General features: G+C 36.1%; 1 protein-coding gene across 2 annotated transcripts; it reads left to right on the plus strand.

Moving 5' to 3' along the window:
• The first annotated feature begins 8,483 nt into the window (after positions 1-8,483).
• ehf (ets homologous factor) lies at positions 8,484-17,511 on the plus strand. 2 transcript variants are annotated; one of them, XM_028002445.1, is made up of 9 exons: positions 8,484-8,697; positions 12,051-12,161; positions 12,601-12,858; positions 14,298-14,342; positions 14,468-14,488; positions 14,606-14,668; positions 14,768-14,812; positions 14,899-15,094; positions 16,762-17,511. In XM_028002445.1, exons 2-9 carry the CDS (start codon positions 12,086-12,088, stop codon positions 16,859-16,861), a joined length of 804 nt encoding a protein of 267 aa, XP_027858246.1. In that variant the 5' UTR covers positions 8,484-8,697; positions 12,051-12,085; the 3' UTR covers positions 16,862-17,511. The 2 variants fall into 2 exon arrangements, with proteins under 2 accessions (XP_027858246.1, XP_027858238.1); XM_028002437.1 differs by having other exon boundaries at positions 8,486-8,697; positions 14,447-14,488.

A 17,511-nucleotide genomic window follows, 5' to 3' on the forward strand; every position in this document is an offset into this window, starting at 1 on the left:
GTCCTGTCCCTCATGTTTGTTTAAGGGAATAGATCAGTGAGAATGGTTTTACAATGTTCACTATGCAGTGATAAGCATTTTCTCCCTCCCAGATTTCTTCATTGTTTGGCTTTTTTGTCAGACTGAAATGTTTTAGATCATCAGGCACAATAGATAACCTTTTTTTCAAAAAAGATATTTTTGAAAAAAATATATGCATTTTTCAATAGATAATTGAAAAATGCAGCTTGCAAATCCAACTTTCATTAATGAATTGAAAGGAGCTATCCAAACAAAACAGCCCCTTTCTAAAAAGTAATTTCCCTTGTGCTAAATTATGAATACACTGTGATTAACCAAATTTTTTGAGAGCTGAGTCTTAATGTCACCAGCTACACTCAGGCCTGATTACTGATGTAGAAACAAGAATTGTAACGAGAACAAGTCTTATGATATGCACAAGGTTAAAAGATTTTAAAAAGCAGCACAACATGTCCTGACCGAAGACATTCAATTACAACTGAGAAACTAATTACTTGATCTAGACAAATTTACACAAGAGCTATTATCCACAAGTAGAACAGTCGAACCTGTTAGAATAATTATCTAAGTTCATTTACTTGTGAGTTTATTTGAAAGGTTATGTTTTCATATTATTATTTTGTGTGTAGTTTAGTTGACTTCTTTTCTTCTGTGAAATACTATTAACCATTTGTAGGATGTTTGCCTGGAGGCTAGAGACTTTGACATTCCTGTGGTATCAGCTTCCATCTGTAATTGATTAGTTGTGGTCAGTTGCATGCCCTTGTAAGGGCATGTCCACAGGCGGTGCCAGAATGTAAAGACGGTTGGTCAATTCTCTGTGTGAAGAAGCCCAACCTCCTTTTTCTATACAATAAAGAGAAATGCAGAGAAAGATCTAGCAGAGTTGATCCAAGACAGTGTTTTACAGCGATTTGTCGCGTCTCGGATCTTCCCTCATTTTCTGCAGAAAAGACAATTGCCTTGGTCTGAATCTTTGCTAGATAGGAATTAAAATAAACCTATCAGAACCGTCCTGTTTTTTTTTTTTATTATTATTTTTGATAACAGTATAGCTACTGACCTCCTCTTTGAAATTTGTCTGCTTCTGAAATCAGATGGAAAAACAAGAAAATCACCTGGCTTTGTTTCTTTTGTAACGTGTTGAACTGTACCTTTATCCTCACATTTCATTTTTTTAGAACTATCTACTGAACAGCTTGTTAATCTTTAACTCTTTCCAAGTTTCAATGCCTGCATGAAGCAAGTTTTAAAACAGATCTCCAGTATGCCAACAAATAATTCAGACTCAAACAGGGATCGGGTTTTGGATCCAGGATCCATGCATGCTTGGAATTGGACCTTATGAATTATATTCAGGTGTTTTCTGCATAACAATGATTTTGCATTCTGTTTTTTTCTTCTTCTTTTCAACACTGCTACAGGAAAAAAACAAAAAAAAACTTGCAGTCTGGAAACAGCGTGCACTGTTCAGATTACATAGCAATATGAAATGCTTAAGATACGGAGCTTTGTTTAAAAAAAAGAATTTATGAGGGAAGAGAAATTTAGAGCTGAAAATAGCAGGATTTCAAGAGTTCGGCTTAGAAGTGTCACATTTTATTTTATTTTTCAGCGTATCTCGGAGAAAGAGTGGCCGTAATTTTGACAATGTAAGAGGTGTTATTTTTCTCCTTAAGCAATGAGATGCTCTCTCCATGTCTCTATAGCAACTAAGCCTTGCCCATGTCTTTCTAATAAACTAATCAGAGCACACTTTTGATCATTTTCTTGTCACTCTCTTTTCTGCACTGATTTTGTGTTGCTTTCCATCACTGATAGTTTTATTCCACATAGCTCTTACATAGCTTTTAAAGAAATACTGACTTAATTAGTATCAACATGGGTTTCTTTTCTTTCCTCCAGATTAATAATCACAGCAGACTCACTTTGACTTAAAAAATGCAAACCTTACATTTTTATAAATGTCCAGATACGTCATGAAGTAATGAATCAAATGATAAAATCATGGGTATTTGTATTTCAACATTTTGATAAAATGTTGAAATACCAGATTTTATGGACCACCATCAAATAATTGATCTACAGATAAACTTATGCCAAATGTTTTAATCTTATTAAAAGATTTAAAAAAATGTTTTCTTAAAAATAGAAAATATTGTTTCACAAATATATATATATAATTTTAATTCCAAATATATAATATAATTTTACTTTTATAATTCAAAGTAGAATTCATATGTTCCTGTACCTACAAGTGTGTCTAAAAATTCTATATTTTTATTATTCTATTTTTTACACAAAGAATGCAGTATCATAAATTTGCTTCTTCTTATAATATTTTTATTGTGGCTTACAAACAATAAAAACCCAAATTATGTTTCAGAAAAGTCTAAATATGTCAAAATGTTAAATAATAAAAACTCATGGTCTCACGCTTATCATGTAATCAATTAAAAACAACTGCAATGGTTTCCTAAGCCTCTAGTCTCATAGTCTGTGTCAATAGTTCTGCTGTTGAATTAATCTTTATTGAAAAACAATTTGTAATATTAACATGTTATTTGTCTTGTTGCTGCGGTTAATTTGTTTTCTCAGTACTGCAAGAAAGAAGGAAAAGAACATTTTTAAATAGTTACACTCAGTGCAGTAAAGATTATTTTGGTAAAAGTAGTACATACAAACCAAACACATCCCATGGGGATGAAGTAATACAAGCCAATAAAGTAAAATTGCTGAAATTATTTACAAACACACTATTCATTTGAATGTCTGTGTTTACTCCTTTGGTACACAGTCCAAAGTAGGTTTGTGTTTTTCTGGTTGTTAAGAATTTGTAGTGGAAGCCATAGTTCTAGACTTTACTTTGTCTGCTTTTACAGGGAAACGTAACATATTATTTTTTCATATTATTTTTCCAGATTTTGTCACATAACCAGAGACAGAAGTATCCAGCCTGCCAAAGATTCTTAATTGGACTTATGCCTGGACTTTAAAAACGTTATTCAAACATATTAATTTACTTTGAGACCAGCTGTTGCTACATTTTCAAAGTTGTTAGTTTGCTGGAAGGTGAACCCCCACTGGAGTATCAAGTCTTTTGTAGCCTTAAAAAGTCAGGGGGGGGGGGTTGCCCTGAGCTTCCTCATCTTATCTGGTAAGCATTTTTTTCCCTGTCAATGAAAATCACCTCCCGCAGCATAGTGCTGCCTTCACTAAGTTTTGCTGAGGGGGTGGCATATTTATGTTGATTAAATAGTTAGTTTTCTACCACACTTTAAATTTTGCATGTATGGGGAAAAACAGCTCTTTTGTCTCATGTGAACAGATCACCTTCTTTCACTTGTCTGCTGTGCCTCCTTCACAAATTGTGATGAACTGCAATTTCTGGCTTTCTTTCAACAATGGCGTTTCACTTGTTTCTATGTAACTTGGATTTACAGCGTGCATAGAAAATAGTTGACTTGTCTATCTGGGGCGTGACTCTCTATTTTTCTCATGAAATCCTTATATTCTGCTACCTTGAAGTTTGGACAGAGTCACTTTTTAGGGGGTTGTGGTTTGTGTAAAACCGGATGCTTCTCTCCTGTGTTTTACTAGAGATATTTAGCACACTGAGAAAAGCAGTCATTGTTGCCTTGGAAGAGCCACAGCTGATGGTCCACCTCAGAAAGGTGATAATTGAAACACGAGGGGCTGCCACTGGCTGCGGCAGCCCAATATGACAGCACAACTCTGTCACAACAAATTGGCAACGCACCCCTTGAAATCTGTGCTGCCCTGGCGTCTCATCTCTAATCTCTCCCTCTCCCTCATGTATCACACCTCCCGATAAAAGCTAATAATGTATGTAGGATCTGTAACTGTAACCCATATGAGTAGTACCATCCATGGGCAGCATAGTCAATAACTGTCAGGGAGAGTGTTTCATCGCCCACAGTTTCTTATATCACATCTGTGCTGCTCACTCATCACAGAACCTCATTTTCAGGGATGGCCAGTTGCGCATGTGACAACAGTGTCACCTATGGGTGAACAGGAAATCTACACCGCAATCACCTTGAGTGCAGTCATGCTCCTGGACACCGTGCAGGTAAGAACAGGATTTTTTTTTTTCTTGCTCACCACACGCATACATTGTGAGACACACAGAACCCATGTTCTCCCATGTAATCAGCGATGCAGCCAGACTGATGCTGAGTGAAAAGACATGGCAGAGTAAAAGAGAACAAGAAAGAAAATAGGATTGTGAATAATTCATTTCTTCTGTTGCACTTCTCATTACTGTAATTACACACCCACTGTTCTTTGACAAGGGGGAAACGTAAAATCACAATTTAGGCAGTAAAATTGTCATTTGTAGCCATAATTGACACTAATAAAATGAATTTTTTCCTTCCTTCCCCATGGATCATGTGCTAATCAAAATGTGAAGTATTAAAGATGACACTAACGAGTGTGATAAGCGGTTAATGAAAGAGAGGAGGCAACTGGGACAGTAATAGACATACTCTTGCTAATAAGTTACTGTTCATTGGAGCAGACAACTGTACCCTCCTCCTGTCATGTCTGCTTGCTCTGACTGACAGTGTTGACAGCCGCTCTTGTCATGGAGAAACTTTTGACCGCATCCTTAAAAAAAGCATTAATGTGTCACAGTTCTACTAAGCAAGTCATGAACCTTTATATAAATGGATCAGACGGGAACTATTATTGGAGAGTGACTTAACCCTCCCCGAAATAGATGGCACTGCCTGTAAAGACTGCTTTTGGATGACATTTCCTTGTATCTGGGAGGATGGCTTCACTGCTTCCTCACAGTGTTGGCTGGCTGACTCACCCGGAGTGAAGCCTGTATGACAGACTTTGATCTCTCCCCCTGTGTCTCTCTTTTTTTTATGCTGCTGTTCTCCCGACGGACTTTTACATATGTTGACCCACAACCACCCTGACAGAAATAAAAAGAAAAGCAAAATGATGAACCCCGACGTGAAACTCTAAGTAGCAGGCTGTCCTGGTCAGTCGGCAAATAAATAGTCTGATGAAGAGAGGAGTTTTAAAAATTAGACAGACCAACTACTGAATGCAATAAGAAGTGGGTGACCTCCATTTGCTGATTATTGCCACATTAATCTTCATGTACTAAAACCTGGTTAAGCATTCAGACTGCACTCTAAACCACTTGGGTCCCCTTTATTCTCTGTAGGTGTTTCATTCTTCACAAACCCCTGGATGCACAGCTACTGGAAAACAAAAATAACGTGTCGCAAATACGGAGCAGCCAAGAGGACTGATGCCACCTATCTAAAAACCCAGATAGGGGGAATTTCTTTTAAGTTGTAAGGGATCAGCAGTTCCGAGGGTTACAATTAGAACTGCGGTGATCTGGTGCTCATGGGGAGAGGAGTGAAAGTTTTACAGATAATCATGCTATCCCTCATTACCTCTGAGGATGATCTGCGGGAAAGAGTCCGAGGTACACACACTGGAGAGGAAGAACTTCCAAGGCAAGTGCATTTTGAACTTGCAGAGCACAGACACCCAAACATGGATCATAGAGCCTATGGAATGAGGAAAAGCTATTGATCTAAGCCAGTTGGGATGATGAAATATGCAGTTTAATAGCGCAAAGCTTGTTTTATTCTATTTTATTTAATTATGAAATATTAATGCTTGACTACATAAATCAATATCAGTGCATGATAAATAAATATGATTTATTTGTTCTGCATCAAATAATTTTTTTTATCCTTGACTTTGCACAAAAAGCTATGCGAATAACCTGTTATTCTTTTTTTCACTGACTTTTTGCTATTGTCTAGTACAACCCTGTTCAAAGTTATCTCAATTATCAGCATGATCCTAGTACTGCTTCTGGTCCCAACAGGCTCTGAAATGTTACACACTGACAGATTACATCTAGGTGTCAGATGAGAGATGTTACAATTTCCACCAACCCTAATTGGTGGCAAACAAAAATAGAAGGCTTGAACTCTATCTAATCATTGCCAGTAGTAACAGTAGATGTGCAGAAAAGGAATCTTCAGTAAAGTTATTTTTCTCTCCAAACTTGTTTCTGCAGAGACAATGTTTAATGGAAAAAGTTTATTTGAAATAAGAGATTTAAAGCTGACAGAATTGACATGGGGAAAACAACAAAGCAAACAGAAATTCACAGGTGTATCTTGGCATCGCACAACTCATCCTTCACTCATATTTGTGCACGAAATGTGGAAAAAGGTGGAGCCCAGTACATCCATCACTCTATAAACATCACTCACAGGCCTCCAGGCCCTCATAGGCTCAAGATGGAGTCACAGAGAACAACCAGCTGTTCATATACTCAGATTTAGAGTGAACAGATAGCCTTGCATGCAAGTTTTTGAGTGTGGGAGGAAACCAGAGTACACACACACACTGCTGGGATGAGAACAAACTCTACACTAAAAAAGAGTGGGATTTTATTTGATTAATTTATGCCCTGAACTTTTTGTGCTGTGAGAGAACAGTGTCAGTCATCAATGCATTGTGCATCTTATACTGTCTCAGCATTCAACGTGCATGTACAGTGGCAGTCTGAAATGTACATACATTCGTCATTCACACTTGTGAAGAGACTTTTCATCAAACAGTAACACTGCAGCCTTAATGCTCCCATTAACTAGCGTACGTTATCATTTGATCTGTGTGTTTTTTTTTAACATTTTTCTTTGTGGAGTTCATTTAATTGTAATTTGAACTCTGGACCAAGAGCTTGAGATTAACGTGTTTAGCAAGAAATAAACACATACAGCATAAAGTTAACATGAAATTAGTTTAAAAGAAAGCTATTTACCTCGTTACTGGTGTAGTGTCTTTGTAACTGCCATCCAACTCCTAGCTTATGGCTACTCATAAATTGATGCCAGTTATTAAGTTGTTACTTAGTTTAGAAATGCACATCAGGCTTGTGTCATGTACTGTTTGTAATCATTCTCAAAAATATTTCTTCCTCTATACCGAGAATGTTTGGGTCATTACGTTGAAAACTGGACACAGTTGGGTTTTCGAACAAGATTATCATCTCAAACCTGGTCTTTACACATATAAAGCAAGCTAACATTAAGCTTGTGGAATCGCCTGATGTTAACCATGCGAATAAATGATGGACTGGCTTAAAAGTCTGATTCAAGGCAGAAAACAAACAAACAAAATGAAATTAAATTTTGGAAGGTCTTTGTGCAATTATGACCACGTTCAGATGAGAGAAAAGACTAAATAATTTCAAAGCAGCTTAGTATAATTTACTTTTAGTTATCCACCCTGGATAAAAAATGATCTAAATAAATTATTAAAAACATAAAGTCAGTGCCACATTCATATCTATGATGAACATGTCCAAACATCTGGCCATATGTCTGACATAAGACCATATGTTGCTGCTCACAAATGTCAAATACGGGACAAATTACAAATTGAAATGTATGACACGTAAATGTGTTCAGTATACAACAACTAATTCCAAGAAATAAAACTCCAGGAATACCATTAACAAGTGATGCTAACTGGTCCTTGTTACACATCATCATCTGTCAGTCATTTTTATTCTAATACAATTCAGTTTACTTGTATAGTGCAAATTCACAACAAATATAGTCTCAACACAAATAAACAATCACTTGTGTTGCGTCGACTTTACAGCAAGCCATCTTTACCTTCATGCAACCACTTGTAAATTATTGCATTAGGGCCAAAGCTATTAGTTTGGATCCATCTGTATCTCTGAGTCAAGTTTAAAACAACTTATTTAAGTGATGATCACAGCCCACACCTGCCCTTCGCATGAACTTCATTTTCAACTTCTCTATTCCAGTGGAAAATCTGAGCTGTGCAAATGTGGAACTTCAATAAAGCTAATGTTTTGCTGAATCTTCTTTAAATATTTTTCTGTGGTGCAGTACTAGCCTGTTTAAAAAAAAATTAAATTAGCTGAAAACTAAGTCTAGATCTAGATCTTCCTATTTAGCCTGTCAGCTCAACGTTCATCATGCTGAAAGAAAACCAAATACTGTGCTACATATTAACACAGGAGAATTTCTTTTTCCTGTAATGTTTAACTCCACTCAGCAACCATGTAAGCATTCTTTTTAAACATCTTAATATTTTCTCTTTGGAGCATCGTCGTGCATTTGGACCCTGGATGGGTGTGTGTGTGTGTGTGTGTGTTCGTTGTTTACATGTCTCCTTGTAAGTGTGAATTTATTTGCTTGAGTAAGCATGTGTTAAATGTGAGAAGAACTGTGCCAATGAGGAATGCAAAAGTTATCTTAGGTGTGTGTGCGGGCGTGTGCGGGTGTGTGCGGGCGTGTGCGGGTGTGTGCGGGTGTATGCGTGCGTGGGTGCATATTATGCAAATACCTACCTTGTGTAAACCTGTAGGGAGCCAATCAAGCGGGATAAGGAAGTTAAGTGGATAAAAAATCCCATTGTGGTGGGGTAGCACCTGTAGAGCCTGTATACATCTGTTGATTCATAGCATTGAAAAGCAGGACAACTAACTTCACCTGGCACTGAGCGTAAGCAAACCACAGTGCCAGAAACATCTGAAGCTGGATTGATCTGTCCGACTGGATAAGCGGAGGATCTACGTCGTACTTCTATCAGTTTGGTCCAGTGGGGTCCCATTGTTCTGTTCTGGTAAGTGGCAAATTTTGCTTTAATCAAAATAACTGCAAGTTCTTTCTATTTCCTTCTCAGCAAACTCTTGTTTACGGTAAAACCCATGCTGATGGTATGTGTAACTTTACCATACTTACAAGAAATGCAGGCTGAATACAGTGAGGATTCTTCAATATATGATCGACTGTAGAAACTGCTTATATGAAGGCAATTAAAACATAAAACCTGCACACTTTGTAAGCTTCTCTGCCTCTGTGAGATTACTGTGAAAATGAAAGCAAACTATCTTTGGGTTTTCTTTTGCAGAAGCTAAATGGCTTCTCACTAATGATTCTGGAAATTGAGTGATCTTCTGCTATGACTCGGCTTACGGTATACAATAAAAGTAGCTTTCTGATTTCACGTACTGACGTAGACCACTCTGCCGCCTTGATAAGATATGTGCATGGCAGTGACTGACACTAAGGGTTAACACGTCTGAAGACTTGGCACACTGACAGCTGAGGAGTTGATCCTGCTTGATTTGATGGCATGCGGCACCGGTCTTAAGGAAAAACATGTTTTAAAGATCGACACAGTAGGCTTTTTTAATACAAGTGATTTACCAGATTTTTTAGATGAAAGGTTATTCAGTTATATATGTCAGTAGGGTGGTTGCGTGCTCATGCACTACTGTTGTGATCATGGTGTATAATAAGACTTGGTGTCATTGTATTTAATGCCTACAAAAAAAGAGCAACCCAGATTATTCAGGGAAAAGGTGAAGACTTAGATTTATGGTGGAGTCACTTAAAATAAGTTAGTAATTACCATGACATTAGACGGTAGGTGACCATTTGATCATTTAAAGTCTTTACACATCTAGCTACTTACATGTCTATAAGTACTGGAAAATATCTTGTGCAAACAGAACCACAAACACAGAAACCAGATTGTGAAACACCAGTTTACTTTATCAGTGCCAGTATTAATGAGTAATGAGTAACTGCCTGCCTCATTTCTCAAGAATGCAGCACCTGTTAGACTTGTAACAGCAACTCACTGTTAAAATCCAATATTAACAGTGAACTATGAAAACTATAAGTCAGCTATTGTGCACATGAAGAACTTCTGCCACCAAAACAGTGGAGGTGGTGAAATTCTGATACATGTATATTTGCATCACATGCAAATACACGCAGAGTTAGGTCTGAAACATTCCTTTATTTACATTTTATATTTGCAATATGTAGAGTTAAAATTATAAAAAAATAAAAAAGAAATCTTGAAAAATATTTGTTACTGTTAGGAATTATTTTTCGGTCAGTTGATAAGATCAACTCACATGGAAAAAAATGCATTCATTATGGAAATGTTAACTAGTTTTTTGACTGAAAGTGGCAGGAGCAAAAATTGATGCACTTCAAACACAGACAGACAAATTAAACAGTTTTTGCACCGTACATATACAAATGAACTTCCTTCAAGAAGTAAAACCCAACTGACAAATTTGCTTATTCAGCGCATTAATGGTGCAGACACAGAAGGCTTTGTGCCTCTCCTTTTTAGTGCTCTAGAAAACACTCTTTTATATGTAATGTATCAGTTTTCACCTAAAGTTTTATGGCAGGACGATTAAGCAGCCCCAGTTATTGGTATCATAAATGGAATGATGAGCCAGTTTTAAAATATACTGTAAAGTAAATGTTGTATGGTGTCGTTTTTGTCCACTTCTACAACATTGGGTGGGAAGAGGCTACGGTTAGGACTGGTGGTACCCCAATTTGACTACAGACAGTCTCTGCCTTTTCGTCTCTCCACACTTGCATACAATCCCACGCAGACATTCACACACAAAATTGATGGATAAAAGCGGATACATTCACACAATTCCATGCGCTCAAAATAAACATGCAGCATCTGATAAACTGGGTATTAGATTTGCTGCTAGATTTGCTGTGGGCTCAGTCTGGTTTATTCTGTTTCCTTTCTTTGCTAGAGAAAATCTACCAGAATCACATCCAGCCCAATAATACTGCTTTTCTTTGCTGCCTGGCAGAACCCATAAAAACATAACAATTGTCTGGGTACAAGCAAAGATTCTTTGCTTATTAATAGAGTACAGTGATTCTTGAGAAGAGGGACAAAACAGGTCCTATGGATAAAACACAAAATTTGAATAAAATATTCAAAAAATATAATTTTTTTAATTATCTGACTAAATTAACCTGGTCCATGTGAGCACAACAATGTATGTTCTTCTGGTGTTTGCTGAATATTTTTTATTTTAAACTTTGTAGTAGGTGGATGGTGTCTGTAAAATCATTTGTCCTGGAGCAGAACTCAATACATAATAATAGATTAAAACAATTAAAGAATACTAAGAAAATATATTATGACAATTAAGTATAAGTATTCAGATAAATAATTCTAAAAGTATCAAGAAATTTAATTAAAATCATTTTCATACATTTTCCAACTCAATTGAAATTTGTCCTAAGTTTTTGTCAACACCATCAGACATAAAATAATGTAAAAAAAGAAAATCAGGCATTATTGGGGGGCATCAGAACTTCTGAGGATCCCATGACCTCTTCCTTTCTCTTCTTTTGCTAAGCAGCTCTTAGCATATGTTAGTCTTTAGTTTTTTCTTCCGTTTTATTCTTAAGCTGTTCGTCACAACTATGATGTGTCAACACCAAAACTGACAATTTACAAAATTTTGACGAAATTTTGTGAAATAAATGCTTAATTTTAGTATACTGTAAAGATTTCATGGACCTGATGAGCTACAATATGGCCTTCAGAATAACATCATATAAACTGAGGTAGTTTGGCATTTTGTCTACTCCGTCAGATGTCAACTCCATCAGAGTTTTTAGCCGACGGTGTGACTCTTTCAGTGATAGTGTTGACAAATCTGTGCAGTTAATTCATTTTAATGTATTTTACATAAATGGCATTACTTCACATGTAACAAGTATTTCATTTTACTCACTAGTTTGTGAACCTTCAGTTCTGTGTTAACTCCGTCAGATGGACTTTATGTTGTTTTTTGTTTTAAATAATATTTATTTTGTTTCTTGAGAAGCATTTGTCTGTAAAACTGAGTAAAAATATCACTAGTAGGGTCATTAAAAATAATTTTATATTTATTTTTGTCAGATGGTGATAACAAAGTTCTAGGTCAGGTCAACTAAAAATGTAATTTTCAAAAAAATTTGCAACTGGGAGCCTGGACCTTAGCATCTTTACATTTCCGAAACATTATTTGTCATACTTGAATGCATAAGCTTGAGGAATAATTTTTAAAAAAGTTTTGGGAAAATTTAAACCCATTTTGTCCCACTTCTCAAGAATCACTGAGTAACAAATCTCCTCTCGTACTTTAGCTCCTGAGCCATGGTCAGAGTTTAAAATCTGCAATATGAGCATAACTCCATCCGTCTCCCTGGAAAGCCCTCTGACCGCCACCTTTGGACCTGCTAACTCTTATCACAACGGTAAGGACTGTAACCCACACTGTCTAAGTCAGAATGAAATTGACAGTATTCTTTCCAGGCATCACATAGGCAGTCTTGCCTGACATCAATTACTTGGTGAAATTGTCCAGATAAAATCCTAAAATGTCTGAAGAAAATCTGGTAAAACATTCTGTTTGAAGTTTTAATTGCTTTCCGTTGAGCAAACCATCTCTGTGACGCTTGAATACGGAGTGAAACTCATTCAGAAATGATGACTTACACACCTGGTGGGCCTGAAGCTCACAGGAAAGGGGTCTGAATCCAGAATTCCTGCCTGAGAAATGAATCAAGTGAATTTGAGTGAATTGTGTTTCAGATTAATTATTGGCAAAACTTTTGAATATGTTTTTCTAATTAACGGTTGTCTACAACAGCAAACACAATTTTTTGTTTTCTAACTATTGACCTCTGTATGCAGGTCCACTGGTGATGTCCAGTTACACAAGTTGCCTGTGGTCCCATGACTCCCAACCTCAGTTCTGGAGCAAGTACCAGGTGTGGGAGTGGCTGCAGCAGGTCATGGATATCCACCAGATTGATGCCTCCAACATTCCCTTCCGAAACTTTGACATGGACGGCCATCAGCTTTGCAGCCTGAACTACCATGACTTTATCCGTGCTGCTGGCAGTGTGGGACACATTCTTTACAACAGCATCACAGAGCTAAAATCGGGTGGTAGGTATGAGCGAGAGAGTGGTTCTGGGGGCCAGAAAAAAAGACGATTACTACAAGTATAAGAAAGGCTGTGTAATCAGTGTTGTGTGTGGGACAAAGTGTAGATGGAATGAAGCAGAGAAGGGATCAAAAAGTCAGTCAGGGGTTGCACTGCATGGTGCTGGAGTACTTAAAGCGAGGGGAGGTGATAGATTTGTTGTTTTCTCTTTCTGGAGTGGCTCGTCTAACAAATCACAGGGGGCGTGAAGGTAAACAGGAGCAGAAAATGACTCATCTATTGATTTTAATTAGAGTTTGTGAAGAAACATGATGTTTGGAGCCTCAAGGAATCACCTTCTAACCTTTAGCTTCTCTCGGGTGTAGGTTTTAGCTTACAAGACAACTGAGATATTTCATTTTCATGTCTAACAAATGAGAAAAACACATAATCTTTTATCTAGCATCTGAAGTTAAGAGTCCTTCAAGCGAAAACAGTGCCAGAAAACCTGGTATAACAGGTTTAACCTCCTGTCTGCAAGGCATGGTAAAATAAAACTTCAGTGCTTCCATTGTTCTTCCTGACTGGAACACGCAGCTAATTTACCTGACACATAAACATCCATGTGGTTACCATTCTTGGACACCGGCAAAAAAAGAACAAGAATAAGCCAAGAATAGGTGTCTAAAATTCAAAGCACAAATGGGAATCCAGAGTTCACAACATAGTGCTGCTACAAAAACTACATCAGTGTCCAAAGTATTTTTGTCAGACACAAAACCACCAATCAGAGCAGAAATGTTCATGCCAAGTTATTAAAATCTGTAGATACAACACAGTTCACCAAGTTTGCCTTGTAAAAGCATTGTCTGATAATGCCTCAAAGCAATGTACCAGATTTTATGATGTACCTGATGTAATGTCAGGCTATCTTGCACACTGCTTGGGGTATTTTTTGATAGTTTCTGTTCAGTCATTCAACAGAGGCTTGTTTAAAGCTTGCAAACAAACCCTTTTTTTAAAAATTAGTCAAACTAATCAGAAAATCAGGCAGAAAAATTCAAACATGAATATTGAAAGATTTTGCACAGGCTAAAATTCTGAAAACCATAATGGATACAATTTGCTTCAGCTTACACCTTGCAACACAGATACTTCACAGTTATGTCAAAATCTGTGAAAAGTTGCTCATAGTGCTCATGCCAGCTGATCAGCTTGATTCTTGTGGTTCTTGTGTTGTTGTTAAACCATACACACACTTAACAGAATTAATGACACCCTGCCTCTCTTGGGAATTCAACCCACCCAACTGTCAACTTACATTGTCTAGTGGGGAAAAAAACTGCATTAAACTATATTGTTTAATTCCTAACCATCGAAATATTCAGTCTTCAAAATATTGCATAGCAAATAATGTTTGTGCTAAAATGATTTTTTTTGTTCCCTCTTTATTGATGCACAGGCCAGTACCATGTGGATATCGGGCAGCTGGAGATCAAACATGAAAGTAAGTTGAAATACAGCATCAATGGTGTTTGGGAAGATTTGCTTAAGGCTATTTATTTGATTCCCAATAAATGTTCCTTCTACTCACATTTACCCATTTTACAGCTGACTTATGTCCATTTCCAGATGTCAGCTATCCACCCGGAGGTAAAGCAAATATATCTTTCCGAAATTGGATTGCTTAACAAAAACACATTTTATTCAAACAGCTGTCTGACTGATGATTTTATGATTTTTTTTGGTTTGTTTTTGTTTTTTACTCAGAAGTCTATGATCCTTTGGTTCACTCACATGCTCCCAATGTCTCTCCCACCCCTTCAAGTCCTGGTAAGAAAAGAAAAAAACATTTATGCAACACAGTGGCTGGAGCTGATTGACTGATTGATGAATAATGCCTGCTCACCAAGTTTTAATTTATTCTTTCAGACATTAAACGGTCCTTTAGTCGAAGTCATCAGGTCAAAAAACACAGTAAGTAATAGAAACACAGCTTACAAGTAGTTGTCTTAGTTCCACTATGTCAGTTGTTTTACTGCCTCTTGTTTTTGTTCCAAAAGACCCGAGAGGAACCCACTTATGGGAGTTCATCAGAGACATTCTTCTGAACCCAGAGAGAAACCCTGGGCTGATCAAGTGGGAAGATCGAACAGAGGGGGTTTTCCGTTTCCTGAAGTCTGAGGCTGTGGCTCAGCTATGGGGAAAGAAGAAGAATAACAGTAGCATGACCTATGAGAAACTAAGTCGTGCAATGAGGTACAGCCACACAAGTTTTACAAATGTAGCTACACAAATACAGAACCTCATGTTTGCATGCCGTAAACACACTGTGGGAATGACTGCATTCCATACCATTTTTTAGCAATCAATAAATTACAATTTTTGTTTTGGTTTCTCCACCAGTTTTATCACTATTCAGTATTATTTTTGTCTCAACTTGTGTAATTTGTCATAAGCAAGAAATTCAACATTATCTTGTTCCTTTTCCAAATCTAAAGGAAAGTAACTCTGATCAAATTCTTATCACTGCATTCTTGGGGGTTCCAACCAAAACCTGAAAAAACAGTTTTAACAGTTTTAATGTGTTTCTATTGCTCATTGTCAGATTAACTCATATTCATTCCTACTATATGTTATTAACATACAGACAGAAAAAAGAGAATTTCACCAAGGAAATATTGGCTGGTTGAGTCAGAGCAGCTTTAACTTCACTATTGTACAAATCACATGTATCAGGAGGACATAAGGAGTGTAGTGTCAAAGGAGCGTAGTGTCAGTGTGAGGACAAAGGTGTTTTTTTATGTATTCTCTTGCTGTTAAATGATTTGCAGTTTGCAACTTTCAAAACTGGTGCTCTCACTCTCATATAAAGAATAAAAACAAAAGAAAAGTAGTCAAAATATTTTATCCAAATTCATTACATAAAATTTAAAGTCTGTATAACCTTTATGGGAAGTACAAAATGGGAGTCATTGTGTTAAACTTTATGGAGTTATAAGCAAGCACATTGAGATTAAATATGAATACCTTAACATTAAAATTTTACACTTTGAACTGTATTAAATATTTATAAACTAGTCTTAAAGTCTTAATTTTCAACAATAGAAAATACTGTTCTGAAAAGAAAAAATATGCTAATGAGGGACGAGGAAGTGAAATATCAAGAATAAAGAACAAACCTATTAAAAATATGGAAAATTGTTTCTTGTTCATTGGAAAAATCTTAAGGGGAAAACCGAGTCAGACAGAAAGCAACAGAGTGAACAACTATTGTGTTCAGGTGCTGAGGTGTTGCAAAAGCAAACAAAAAACGGTGTCAAATAACATACCAGCTTCATCGTAACACCTTTAGGTCAAATCCTGGTTGTGCAACCCGGAGGCACGCAGTTCAAACCAGACTTTTAGATACAGTGCATAAGAAGACTTGCCTTCTTTTTCTGTCCCTGTCTTGATATTAAGTCATTTGTTTTCCTATTTTAGGTTAGATAAAATAAATCAGTTACCAAAATGTATTTCTATTTGTTAAACACCTGAGTATTTAGAGAGATAATGTTTTGATTACTTTTTTAATATTAGAAATTCACAGAACCTTTCCACAGTATTTGATAGAATTGTTTTAAACCTTATGAGTTGAGTCAGTTTTATGTATCATGCCATAAACTCCTTACATTGGTTTGTTGGAATTTCTTACACACACCTTTATTATATAGAAGAATTTATTTTTTGGTTAATTTTTGATATATATTTTTACAAAATTAAGGATAACACTTTAGTCATAACAAATCTGCATTTTGAATTACCTCATAAAAAACAGAAACAAAACTATATATATATATATATATATATATATATATATATATATATATATATATATATATATAATGAATTTTCTAAAATGAATTTTATTCCTGTCTCCATTACAGATATTATTACAAGAGAGAAATTTTAGAGCGAGTGGATGGGCGCAGACTGGTTTACAAGTTTGGAAGGAATGCAAGAGGATGGAGGGAGACAGAGAAGTGACAATTTCATTAATTTATTTTTTTCATGCCTTATGTGCAGAATTGTAACATCTGAACGTGGTTTTCAGTTGACTTTTTAAAATATAGGTGTGTTTAAGTTGTTTACAAGTGTTTTCTATTTTTATTTTCTATTTCTTTTTATGTTTCCCTTTGTATTGACACTGAGATCATTTTTGAGCTGCGCCAGTGAGACCTCAAAAGTTGTGTTTACATAATATTTTGCAGATGAAAAGCTAAGCAAAAGCACTAAAAAATGAATACTAAACACAATGAAGCTTGTGTGTGTTTTTGTTTTGTTGTTGATGAAATGCATTTTTGAAAATGTAAGTTAAAAAGGAACACATGTTTGATGTAGCTGTTTAAGCATGTGTGACAAATTTGTGTTACGTGTTTTGACACTGATACTGTGAAATGTTCTTTGGGAAGCCTGCATGCTCATTCACTTAAGTTAAAATTAAATGAAATTAAATTTAAAAAGATCCCATAGGCACAGTGCAAGAAACGCATACAAGTAAAATATTAATATTCACTGGAATTTTGAAGCTTACTTTGTCTTATTACATGCTTTGATTTTTTAAAATTGTAAAGAAAGTGTATGTGCTTTTAGATGTTTGATACAAATAAAGTTTGTAATTGTTTTATTTAATCTAA

Source organism: Xiphophorus couchianus, chromosome 2 (genome assembly GCF_001444195.1).
Source record: "Xiphophorus couchianus chromosome 2, X_couchianus-1.0, whole genome shotgun sequence".
NCBI classification, from domain to species: domain Eukaryota; kingdom Metazoa; phylum Chordata; class Actinopteri; order Cyprinodontiformes; family Poeciliidae; genus Xiphophorus; species Xiphophorus couchianus.